The following is a 12070-nucleotide window of genomic DNA, read 5'->3' as shown; positions in this document are numbered from 1 at the left end:
CTGAATCCCTGCTGGGGGCCACAGGCAGACCGACTTCGGGAGTTGAAACTGTCATCTTTAAACGAAGCATCTGTCTTCGGCTCAGGCCATGGTCTCAGGGTCCTGGGATCGAGCCCGCATCGTGCTCCCTGCTCGGCAGGGAGCCTGCTTCCCCCTCTCCACCTCCCTGTGCTTGCTGCCCTCTCTGGCTATTTCTCTCTGTCAAGTAAATAAAATCTTCAAAAAAAAAATTAAAAAAGCGTCTTTCTAAAAAAAACAAAAACAAAAACAAAAAACAAAACCCAAATATAAATAAATAAATAAATAAATACATTTGACTTTGAGTGCAGAACGGCATCCCTACCTCCTAGCACAGAACCTGGGGGACAGCAGGGCCCAACAAGCAGACAAAGGAGAGGCCCAAACTGGCGCGGTTGCTCAGCGATCAGGGCTGGCTGGACGCCCCAGCCCCTCTCTTGGGTGAGGAAACCAGATCGGAGTGGACGCTGGAGTCTCAGGCAAAGCCCTAGGGAGAAACAAAAGGAACCAGCCTTGGGGGTGGGGAGCTGCACAAGGACAGTGAGATGGCAGCTACAAGTGGGGGTCCGGGCTGAGGCCCGGGCCAGCGAGGGCAGGGGGAGGGGAGGTGCTGCCTGCCCAGATGAGGGCAGCAGGTGCAAGTTGGCCCATGCAGGGGGCAGGAGAGGACAGCCTGGCTGGAGGGAGAGAACGTGCAAGCTGTGCTGGCAGGGCCTTTGCTCGAACACATCCGAAAACAACACTGGGGCTCGCCTTTGCTCTGAACTTGGAGACACTGGTATTTTAAGTGTCTTACCGCAATTATGAGGCAGCACACACCTCTATGAATAACCGCGTTGCCGTAATCCTACGGTGCCACGTGTAGTTCATGTCATTACCGACTCGCCTCACTTCGGTCCTTACGACTTGAGCTTGGTCACAAACACCTTGTGCTGAAGTGTGATTAAGAACGCATTAGATGAGAGTCTGTTTTGTAACCATCAAAAGCCGCAGAAAGATAAAAACGAATTTTACCTAGGCTTTTCTTTAACGATGTGATAATTAAATTAACGAAGGCACCAAGTTACCCATTAGAAGAACGACACGTTACAATCCCCCAAGTGCAGAGCCGGAGAAGGCGTGCGCGCAGCCGCCAAGCGCGTCCCCCGGGGTCTGGGGCTGGCGGGCTCGGAACATTGCGCACGCGCCCTCGGAAGGATAATTTTACACAAACACAGTCCAGCACAGAAAATCTCTGGCTTCCAATTTTAAACTTCGAAACCACACTGCCAGTCACAAGTGAGAAAAGACAGGAAATAACATTCTGAAAGACGGATTGTTCAGTTTCATGTCGTTAAAAGGGCTGTAAGAGGGTTGTATTGAATATCAAGAAGTCCTTCCTCCTTAAGAAGCTCGGAGTCTTCTATGAAAGGACGGGCTCTTCCCTGTTAGCCACCAAACCGAAGCCCTCTGAAGATGGAGGGACGCAGGGGCATTCCGGAGCCCCGGCGCGGGCTGACAGACGGCACTCGGCCAGCCCCTGAGTGAGCGCCGGCGACGACGGCAGGGCCAGCTGGGTGGGTGGTGACCACAGGACCTCTCACGCCTCCCAGAGCGGCCGCCCCGTCCGACAGCCGCCGACATCACCGACGGCCCGTGATCATCCCCGAGATCACGTTCTCAGCCGGTGTAAATCCAACACGGAACTTGAACACTGGTTCCTGCACGGCACGCCGTCACGAGCGTGCGGCTTCCTCCTTACACACCCGCTGAACGACATGCACCCTCGCTTTGGTGCCCTCGGGGCTGCGTCTGAATATGAGGGTGAGATCTCGGACTCCCCTGCCCGCCGAACCCCCCACTCCCGCCCCCAGCTCTCTCACCAGAGCTGAGTGTCACTCACCTAGGGGCGGAGTAAATAGGGAACAACACAGAATGAAGTCAGAAACGAGGAGAGAAAGCCCTGTGCGTCCAGCTAAGAGCAAGATGAGACACAGTCTGGTCTCATGGGAGCCCCGCGCTCCTGTCTCAGGCCATTGGCTGGCCCGAAGCCCAGGGACATAACCTGTGACGACAGAGAGAAGGCAGGGCTGTGGGCCAGGTGCCCTCTGGTGCACAGTCTGCCCTTTCCCTAGTTTTACACAAAGAATCATTTTACTGCTACATTGTTTCTACTTAATAACCTGTGTTAAAATATCACTTACACCTAACAGCTGCTGTGGCCCAAAGATAGTGGCCGGCAAACCGGGCCACAGTTTCTGATGTAGACTAACTTTGCAAACGAGCCTTTGGGAGCCTCAAGAGCCAGAACATGAGCATCTCTCGGGGTCAAGCCCAGAACGCAAAGCGGGAGCCGTTGGGGTCCTGAGCCTGAGCCGGAGGCCCTGGTGTGGCTGAGGGAACGGGTCCTGCACAGCACGGTGCATGGACACGTCCGAGGGAAGGGGGCCAGGCGGGGGCCGAGCACGCGTGCTCGTGCGCGTGCACACACACACACACACGCACACACACACACAGTCCCGGCCTGGCCTGCAGACCCCACACAGGTTTATGCTGCCTGGGGCACCGTTTCATAACCAGCCCAGTGTTTTTATGACGGGGTGTTGACGGGTGGCTTTGTTCCTTGTTACTAATTACACCTTATTTATGTCTTTAGTAATCACGTGTGTTTGTAGACTTGTTGCCGCCCCAACTGACGAAGGTGTGAGCGTTCTCCTGCGTCAGACGAAACAAAATCCCGCTTCCATTCCTTAAGCATCAGAATCCAGCTTAGGGTCCTGTCTCTATTCAGAACTGTGACGAGGGACTGTCTTTGGGTCGGTCCTAAGGGCAGAAGCACTACTGACTCAGCACGTTCTAGGCTCTGCTGGAACGTAAAGCTTAGTCGGACGGTTCTCTAAGGTCAGTAACAAATTCTGCATCTCGGGACGCCAGGGGGGGCTCTGTCAGTGAAGCAACTGCCTTCGGCTCAGGTCATGATCCCTGGGATCGAGTCCCACATTGGGCTCTCTGCTCAGTGGGGAGCCTGCTTCTCCCTCTGCCCCTCACCCTGCTTGTGCTTGCTCTGTTTTTCTCTCTCTCTGACAAATAAATAAAATCTTAAAAGAAAAATTCCACATCTCGAACAGAAATGTCACCAGCATCCCCAGCGGCGGGCGCTGCAGCCGTACCCCCAGGGGCCAAACCCCAGCTGGCGGGTTGGATGTGCTCCCCCTTCAGAGGCGGCCCTGGTTCCCATCAAGCAGGACTGGACAAAACCCAACTGTGAAAAGGTGTTTCACGTTACCTTCTGCGACCTGTTCTCAAGTCAGACACGGGCCTGCTCAAGAGTTTTCCAAGTGAAATAAGGTTATCGACTATGACAGGTTTCAGAATGTTTCTTTCTGAGGGCGTGTTTTCCACATTATTTTATTTCTCCTTTTCAGGCGCTCGCTGCAGTTCTTTCGGGATAAGTCGGGAGAGTCGACCGCAGCGTGTGTTAAACCCCGAAGCCGTCTGTCCAAACGCGTGCCGTTGTACGTGCGCGGGGCTGAGCTCTGTCCCGGGCGGAGCGCGGGGGACACAGAGCCGTGTGCTGAGCGGGGAGGGGCGTGTGGGAGGACGTGCACCCGCCGCGGGAGCGGAGAGCGCCCTGACGCCCTCTGGGCAACTTCTGGTGTGTGTGTGAGTGTGTGTGTCCCTGCTTCTCCAGGGATTTCACTCTCCGCATCCAGTTGGAGCTTCTGCATGAAACTCAATGACTCTGAGAGAGACCAGAGTTCTTTTCATTGACAAAATTGGTTGATGCTTGGTGGGGTTTCAGGAGGTCTGAGAACCAAGGGGACCTGGACGGAGGACCCAGGAGGCCGCGCTGCCCCTCCGTATGCAAGGCTACTGACGTCTAAAGTATTTAAAATTCAGTAACATTTAAAATTTGGTTCTTCAGGAGCTCTAGCCACAGACCACCTGCTTCTTGGCCACCTTTGTCGGGAAAGTCGTCCCATGGTCCACAATGGAGGCAGAGACGACTGCTTTACTGCGTGTGTGTGCGCGCATGCGCACGAGTGTGAGCCAGAGAGACCCAGACAGCCGGGGGATACAGAGTCAATTCTGGAACTCTGCGGAAGACACACCACCATGGACGTCTGCCGGAACCTCACTAAGGATTTACTCTACGTGGCTGAGGTGTTTCCTCAATCTGGTACAGGCCTGCGAGGATGTACCTTCCACTTTACAGATCCCTAAGCTTTTAAACAAATATGATTCACTTAAGAACGACCTGAGTTCTCAAAAACGTTTATGTGACTTGCCCAAGAAAACAGAAATCACACACATATGGGTCTAACAACGGCCCAGGTGCCACAAGCCCGTCAGAAAGGTAAGTATTTCCGGGTGAATTCAGCACCCGGTGGCCCCACAGCCCGGCCACACGATGCTACAGGCTGGGGTCGGGGTGACTGCAGGAAGTAGCTTTCTTCGTAAGCCCACTTCCCATTCTGCAAAACAGTGGTGACAGCGTCACTTTGCATCAGAAGTGTAGGAGGATGTGTGGCATCGGGAGGAAACAGTGCCAGGGCGTTCGGAAGTCTGAAAGGCTTGGGCTCAGTCCCACCATGCCCTTTTCCCCATGGCATGGACAGCACCCTGCCCGGGGTTTGCAGGCTGTCACCCGGGCGGGCGCTGGCAGAGGGCAGGGTCCCCTGGGCACCTCCCCCATGGGCTATGCGGGGAGGGGACACTGAGGACACAGCTGCCAGCAGAGCTCGCATGAGCTGGGCCTTCAGTGAACCTAATTCCTGTGTGGGGAGGAGAGATGACAGCATGGAGCCTCTCCCCCAATGATGGCTTCAAACAGGATGACTTCCCACTCTGAGGCTGGTGCGGACAGAATAGAGGCTTCTAAATTGGGGAGAAGCCCCGGCAGTGTCCCACAGCTGGGATGAGTTGCAGGATGTAGGACTCCGTCAAGGAAAGGCCTTGAAGAATTACTCTGTGGACGGACAAGGGGGGCCCCCGCACAGCTGGGCTGTCAGTCCTTTCAGAAGAGACGGATTCTCTCACCAAAGTGAAGACGGTCCACATGGGATGGGAAGTGCTGTGTATCTGCAAACCAGCGTCTCGTTTCTCAGAGTGTCGTTCGTGTACCGTCTGGAGGGTCTCGTCAAGCGAGCGCATTTTAATGATGATTAAAGACATGGATGCCTTTCTGGGGGATGTGGTTATCCCTGGAGAGACAACATGCTGGTGCGTACTGCCCGCGTCTGGGCACGCTCGGCTCCGAAGAACGGCGGGGATAACTAATCGGTCTGACTGGTAACCAGACGGAGAAGTCACTCCCCACTGCAAGGTTCAGGTGTGAACCTACACTTTGCAGGCGCTCAGATTTTGGTTTTCAGCGTGGTATATTTTTCCTTAAGCCAATGAAATAGAAACATTCAGAAATATGGGGAACTTGTGAGCCAGGTACGGTAGCAGGGAAATGCAGTTCCACGCTGAGTGAACCCCAAGCCCAGGGCAGCCCAAGTAACATCGTCTCTCTCCTGCGTTCCTGCCGTACACGGACCCAACACTGAGGGCCGGTCACACGCAGACCCCATGCGGAGGGCCTGCTGCAAAGGGACAGTCTCTCAGAGGGGCAATTGGTCCAACACCTTCCATTCAAGCCGACAAAAGGTCCTGAATCCCCGCCGTAGCCAAGCGAGACAAATGTCTTCTGTCCCTTGGCCAGGTTCCTTACCAGACTCCCCAGGGCCATCTGCCAGGTACAGCCTCCCCAAAGGCAAAGAGGCTATTTTTAGCCCATGGACCCAGTTTTCTTCCAGGAGCCTCTGGGGGGGAGGCCGCTGAGCATGCGGCGAGTCTCAGCCAGAGCCAGGGGCTCGGGCAGCGAGCACGGGTGTCCTCTGGGGCCCCCGGGGCCGTCGGGGTGCGTCCTTCCTGTTCCTGGGTCTGCCCAGGAAGCATGAACACGGACCGAGAGACAACGTGCTGATAAGTTAGTGAGCCGGCACCGTCCAGAGTCTTAAAAACACAGGGAACCAAAGGCAAAAGAAGGCTTTCTTCGTTTCCGAAGACTGGGAATGATTCACGGAAACAGTCCCGTGGCTCCTCCTGTGGCTGTGGTCTTTCTCCATCACGCTCACCCCCAGATGCTCTGCTCCGAGCCAGGGCCACGGGAACGGGGCTCTCAGCCACCTGGCCGCCGTGCCCTGTGTCCTGCTCCACCAGCCACTAATGTGCAAGGCTGGAAAGGCGGCCGTGTCTCTCTGCCTTCTGGAACACACCTCTCCCTCTGGCATCCCGACATGTGCTCTTCAGGGGGACGGAGAGGGTGGTGGGACGACCGCGGGGTGCTGAGTCACAGGAGAAACCTGACCCGGAAGGTCCTGCTGGGAGGGGACTCCTTCCCCGGTGCTGGACAGAGGCCCCGGCGGGAGCAGGGAGTCACACCCACCCCAACACGGACGGGTCCTCGGCAGGGGTGCGGGAGGGGAGGGCAGGGGCAGGCGAGGGGAGCGGAGGTGAGACGGCCCCACAGAGGCCCTCCGATTCACAGGTCAGCCCGGCACCCTGACACAGACACTGCTCCGACTGTCCCCCATATCCAAGTGGGCCGCACGGAACCCCCTGAGGGAGCACACAGAGGGGTCCCCAGCAGGGCAGTGGCCCACGTCATCTCATTCTATTCTGGTGCCCATCTAAATGCCACGGATCATCTCAGATGCTCACTCGGAAAGCTGTGAAACCTTTCTCTCCGGTGACAAAAACAAAAAACAAAAACCAAAAAAACTTGCAGAGCTTTACCATGTAACGATCACCGGCAGACACCAGTGCTCTTAAATCCCCAATTTTTTTTTAAGATTTTATTTATTTATTTGACAGACAGGGATCACAAGCAGGCAGAGAGGCAGGCAGAGAGAGGAGGAAGCAGGCTCCCTGCTGAGCAGAGAGCCCGATGCGGGGCTTGATCCCAGGACCCCGAGACCATGACCTGAGCCGAAGGCAGAGGCTTAACCCTCTGAGACACCCAGGCGCCCCAATCCCCAATTTCTTAATCATCCAAATGTTAAACATCAGCTTTCAGAAGCAAGAGTGCAAGTATGGGCCTCCCCGCGGCTCCGCCGTCTTATTTTGGGAGAATTCACAAATTAAGAGCGTGTTTCAGTGACTCACAACGTCAAACACAGGAGAGAACCGCGAGTCACAGAGTGGTTTTTAGAACTGGGGCCACGAATCCATCGTCAGGAGACTGCGGTCCCCCGGGGCTCAGAGGCGGCCAGTCTGCACGGCTGTCCACTCTCACCTGCGGTGGACGGAGACACGGCTCTGGGTGCGGACCCCGCCCAACCCAACTCACAGCTCAACGCCACTGCCGTTAGAACGAGGTGATCAGCCGTCCAGTTTGGGGTTTAAGAATCCACAAGTCACCCCCCCATTCAGTATGAACTAAGATCATTAATGTGTTTATAAAATCAGTCCCCCCATCAGCGGTGAAGGGAGGATTCCAAACCAATAAGGACATTACACACAGCGAAGTCCCTTTCAGCTCCTCTTGGGCCGGAAATCATCTGTTGAGACACTAGCTAACCCTGTAGCTCATGAAGGCAGCATAGGAGCGAGAACAGGGGGACCTGAAACATGTCTGGAGAAGGACCCCCCGGCTGATGCAGGAAAGGAGTCCAAGCAGGAGCAGAGAAGGACCCCCTGCCGCTCAGGTCACGGTCATGCATTCCAAACCCTACCGCAACCGCGGCAGAGGGGCTGTAGGGGCTGCTGCCCAACCGCGCCCCAGGGCGTCTGGAAGCACTTCCGTGTGCAAGTGGCAGAGGGGGTGGCCCGCCCTCAGCTCCAGGATGGTCGTGAGCCCCCACGCATCCTGACTGTCACACACATAAGGCTCCGTCGACATGAGGTACCGAAGCCGGGAAGAGATTTCCCGTCCCTGCCCCCACGACAGGAGGGTTCAATGTTCCACACGCAGGGTCAGCCCCGTTTCGTCATCACCTAAAATGACCCTCGATGGTAGAGAAGGTCCCAGACGGAGCATAAAGCCACCAGGAGCCTGGCGACCGGCGGCCCCGGGGAGGTCAGGAGCCAGAGGCTGAGCCTTGGTTCGGACACATGCCAGGGGAGTGGAGGGCAGCGCAGAGAACTGCCCTCAGGAAGGGGAGCCGAGGCCGATACGATGAGTGGACGCCGTGTGGGAAACACAGGGTAATTTCTGAAGACCTGGAGGGATTCGGACCATTTTTATGTGCATTTTTCCCTTTTGCTTATCGGTACCTTCCAAGCGTGGTGCGGCGACCGAGTGCACAGGGACGGTGGACAGCGGGCACCGGAAGGGCCAGCCCAGTAAGACTGCTGTGGGCTGGGGTCCGGGCCGAGACGTGCAGGTCTTGGTCTCTGTGCTCAGGGCCACTCTAGATGTTTCTGAGGCGGGGGTAATACCCCCCAGTTTCCAAAGGAGTCCTGCAGCCAAGGTCGGTATTGGGGGGTCGTGCTCAGTGACAAACCGGCCCACTTCTTACCTTGTCGCCCTTCTCCGCGCTCAACTCCCGCTTTCCCGCGTGGTTTCCCATCCTGCGTCAATGAGCTCGTCAGAAGCTACGAGAAAAACACAAGGCGTGGGCTTTAAAGCTAGTACCTTTGGAGTTCCTGCAGTTTCAGTCAGAGAGACAGTCCTGTGAGATACACCTTGCCCGTTTCTGAGACAAGAAAATGAAAACCCCGGGATGTGAGACACACCGGAAGCCGTATTAGCACGTTACACCCCGGCTTCTGATGCCGACCAAACCGCGAGGACGTGGGACCCCAGCCAATCCCCATGCCCTGTTCAGTAACAAAGACCCCTCAGTGTGTTTCCTCATCCTGAACAAGGAACCCGAGTCCAGACCTCTCGTGGGCGGCGTCCGCCCTGCGGCATAGCGCCGGAGCGGGTCCCATCTCCTCCCCAGGTGCACTGAGCCGCGCTGAGAGCAGACAGGGTGACACTCCTGAAAACGAACGGCCCGTCTGCGCCCACTGTTGTGGGAATCATGGGGGCACAGACGCTGCAGGGTCAGACTGAGGATGGCTCATCAGACAAGTAAGTATCCCAACAATGTGCACAATCTGCGAAGAAGATGAAGTTGGCTTAAAAAAAAAAAAAATCTGTTCTTCATCTGTTTTTTTTCTAACATAAACTTTAGCAGCATATTCATGATTTTTTCACCGCACAAGGCACAAAAGTGGAGAATTTACCCAAACTCATTGTATACCAATTGCTTATCCACCCTCACCCTTGGCCTTGCAATGACCACCAGGACCACTCGCCCCATCACCGTTGACCATCCCCGGGGCGCAGATGCTGGTGTTTAAGGACAGGTATAAAGTGCCATTGTCCATGAGGAACTCTTTGTAAACAACGTGTGAAAACCATGTCCCTGCTGAATGTGAAGCAGCTGTCCTTGAAGGGTACAGATGGGAAGGATTTCTAAAATGGTACATATGCCCGGATCAAAGGAAAGTCTCACTCCCCAAGAGGGGAAAGGGAACTTGCTTAAGATCTGAATTTTTCCAAAGTCTCCCATAGTCCCGAGTGCCTCTGAGTGACCACGAAGGATGCCTTTGCCCTTCTCCACGAGGACCCCGACCGACGGCGGGATGGGCGAGAAAGGAAGTGATGACATTTTCGAGTGTCCCCTCCCAGGCTGAGTGAGTCCCTGAGCAGCTACGGGTGGAGACCCTCAACAGCCAACGCCCGTGGAGAGAACAGCCTTCCCGCCTCACGCTGTAAACGGAAACGGGGCCAGGCGATGGCGCGTCCCGTGAGAGCCGGGGAAGAGAAGGATCAGGTGAAGTCGCGATGACGCGTTCCGGTAAATCAAAGGCAGCTGTGGTGGCAATGAGACGTCACCCGCTGAGGAGAACCGGTAAATTCCGCACGGTTCACGCATGAGAGTGAAGAAACCCCTCGTGTTTAAGAATGTACGCTTTCAAGGAGGCAAGTCTACCTCCGCTGGTCACTCCAGCCTCCAAGGTGGTTCCACCGTCTGGCTACCAAACCATTTAAACCGACCATCTCAAGACCCTCGCAGGAAAGATGGAGGTGAGGCACACAGTACTCCACGTGACAGGCACAGAGAGGGGAAGAACTTGTTTTTGTCCCCTTGGGGTCTGCAGAGTAGGCAGGCGGTGTGAGTGGGTGTGTTCTCCTAGGAGACGCGGGTCTGGAAGCAGGGAGCGCCGTCCCTCTGAAGTTTGGCTACGTTTCGATTCCTCGTAGGGTGTTAACTAGATATTGAGAACTTGCAAGATGTGTAGAATACACACACTAACAATACACTCGATATCTGTGGATCTCCCTCCCTGTCGTAGAAATAAGAATGGGTTATACATGTCTAAGCACAGACAATAACAGATATTGTTAAATGTCTATACCGCCCAGAGCAAGCTACAGATTTCGTGCGATCCCTGCCAAAATACCAATCGCCTTTACGCAAAACTAGAACGAGCAATCCCGAAATTTGTATGGAACCACAAAAGACTCAGAATAGCCAGAGTGATCTTAGAAAACAAAACTGGACGCATCACAATCCCAGATTTTGAGACATATCCCTGTACAGTACAGTAGTAATCAAACTAGTATGTTACTGGCACAAAGACAGACACACAGGTCAATGGAATGGAATAGAAAAGCCCAGAAATAAAACCATGATTCTAGGATCAGTTAATTCTGACAACGGAAGCAAGAATATGTAATGGGAAAAAGCCTCTTCGATAAACGGTGATGGGAATGCTGGACCGCTCCGTGCGGAAGAACGGATGGACGACTTTCTCACACCGCTTTCTCACACCCAAAAATAAAAGAAGAAAACCCCGAAAGTCCAAGTTGTTGGCTTTAAAAGAAATTAACTCTTTTTGCCCATGTTCCGCAGAATGGACGAAGAAGATGTGGTCTACATACGATGCAACATTACCCGGCCACCAAGAAGAGCGAAATCTTGCCATTTGCAACAACACGGATGATTTGGAGGATAAGATGTTAAGTGAAGTAACTCAGAGAAAACCAATGCCGTCTGGTTTCAGTCATACGTGTAGAAACAAAACAGCTGAACAAACTAAGAAACACTTAACTCCAGAGAACACACTGACGGTCACCGAGGGGAGGGGGCCGGGGAGGGGCTAAACAGGGGAAGGGGAGAAAAAAGAAACATCGGCAAGAAGACTTCACTTCTTTTAAAGCCAACAACTTGGACTTTCAGGGTTTCCTTCCATCTGAGCGTAAAGAACTTCACGTCACCAACCATGTTCTCCCCTGGGCAGTGCATCTCCTGCCTCCCACCCCTACTTCCTCCAGCTAGCGTCCCCTCCCCTTCTCCCCACAGTGATGTTCCCTCTTTCCAGAAAACCAGTCTCTAAGAATCTAACCTAAATCAGAATCCTGTGGGGTGTGTAAATATTTGGGGGCTTGTGGACAAAAGTGGAGCTATTTTTGGACAAAGGGCGTTTGAGGCTGAAATCCAATGACAGACGTGCGCCCTGCCCTGACCCTCTTGCAGAAAGGTAATGCTTCTTCCAAGCTGGTCTGTCCTGATCCAAACTTCCTCAAACTCCAAAGCAAAACTTGAGGCTGCACTTGGGAGCGTTGTTCCTGAAAGATTTAATCCATATTCAGAAAACTCAAGACCACCGGACCTAGGGTAGATGGACGTCACAAAAGTCCAGGTCAGACTTCTGAAAGCACGCAGAAGCCGTTCGAGCAGACCGCCTCTCGGATTAATGGCAGGAGAATTTATTTTACATGTACCATTTTCTGTAGGCAGATTCTCGCATTAAATCACAACGTACACACTGGCACAAAGAGAATGACAAGACATACAAGGGGAGAAGTGACGTGGGAACGTTATCAGAACCTTCGTCATGGACAGGACCTTCCAAGGCACCCGAGGATGAGGGGCATCTGGTAGGACTGTGGGCAAAGCCACGGCGTGCACACGAGTTCGGGCACTGGCTTTGCTGGGTCTCACTGCGCCCTCACGAGCTGGCAGAGTGGGAACGTGCAAGGGCGAGGCACTGGGACGGGGAGCTCACTACTGCCCGCCAGCCTCCCAAA

The 12070-nt window shown here is 54.5% G+C and overlaps 1 protein-coding gene across 4 annotated transcripts in view; it reads right to left on the bottom strand.

Annotated features, from left to right (window-relative positions):
- MBP (myelin basic protein) overlaps positions 1–12070 on the bottom strand; it is a 102667-nt gene that overhangs the window by 75468 nt on the left and 15129 nt on the right. For all 4 annotated transcript variants that reach the window (XM_032872200.1, XM_032872201.1, XM_032872204.1 and 1 more), the window contains exon 2: positions 8505–8580. In XM_032872200.1, the coding sequence (XP_032728091.1) occupies positions 8505–8555 (51 nt within the window). In that variant the 5' untranslated portion in view covers positions 8556–8580. The remainder of the gene's footprint in view (positions 1–8504; positions 8581–12070) is intronic.

The sequence above is a fragment of the Lontra canadensis genome, unplaced genomic scaffold (assembly GCF_010015895.1).
Source record: "Lontra canadensis isolate GAN:19392208 unplaced genomic scaffold, GSC_riverotter_1.0 scaffold44, whole genome shotgun sequence".
NCBI lineage: Eukaryota > Metazoa > Chordata > Mammalia > Carnivora > Mustelidae > Lontra > Lontra canadensis.
This window is presented reverse-complemented; position numbering and strand designations above follow the sequence as displayed.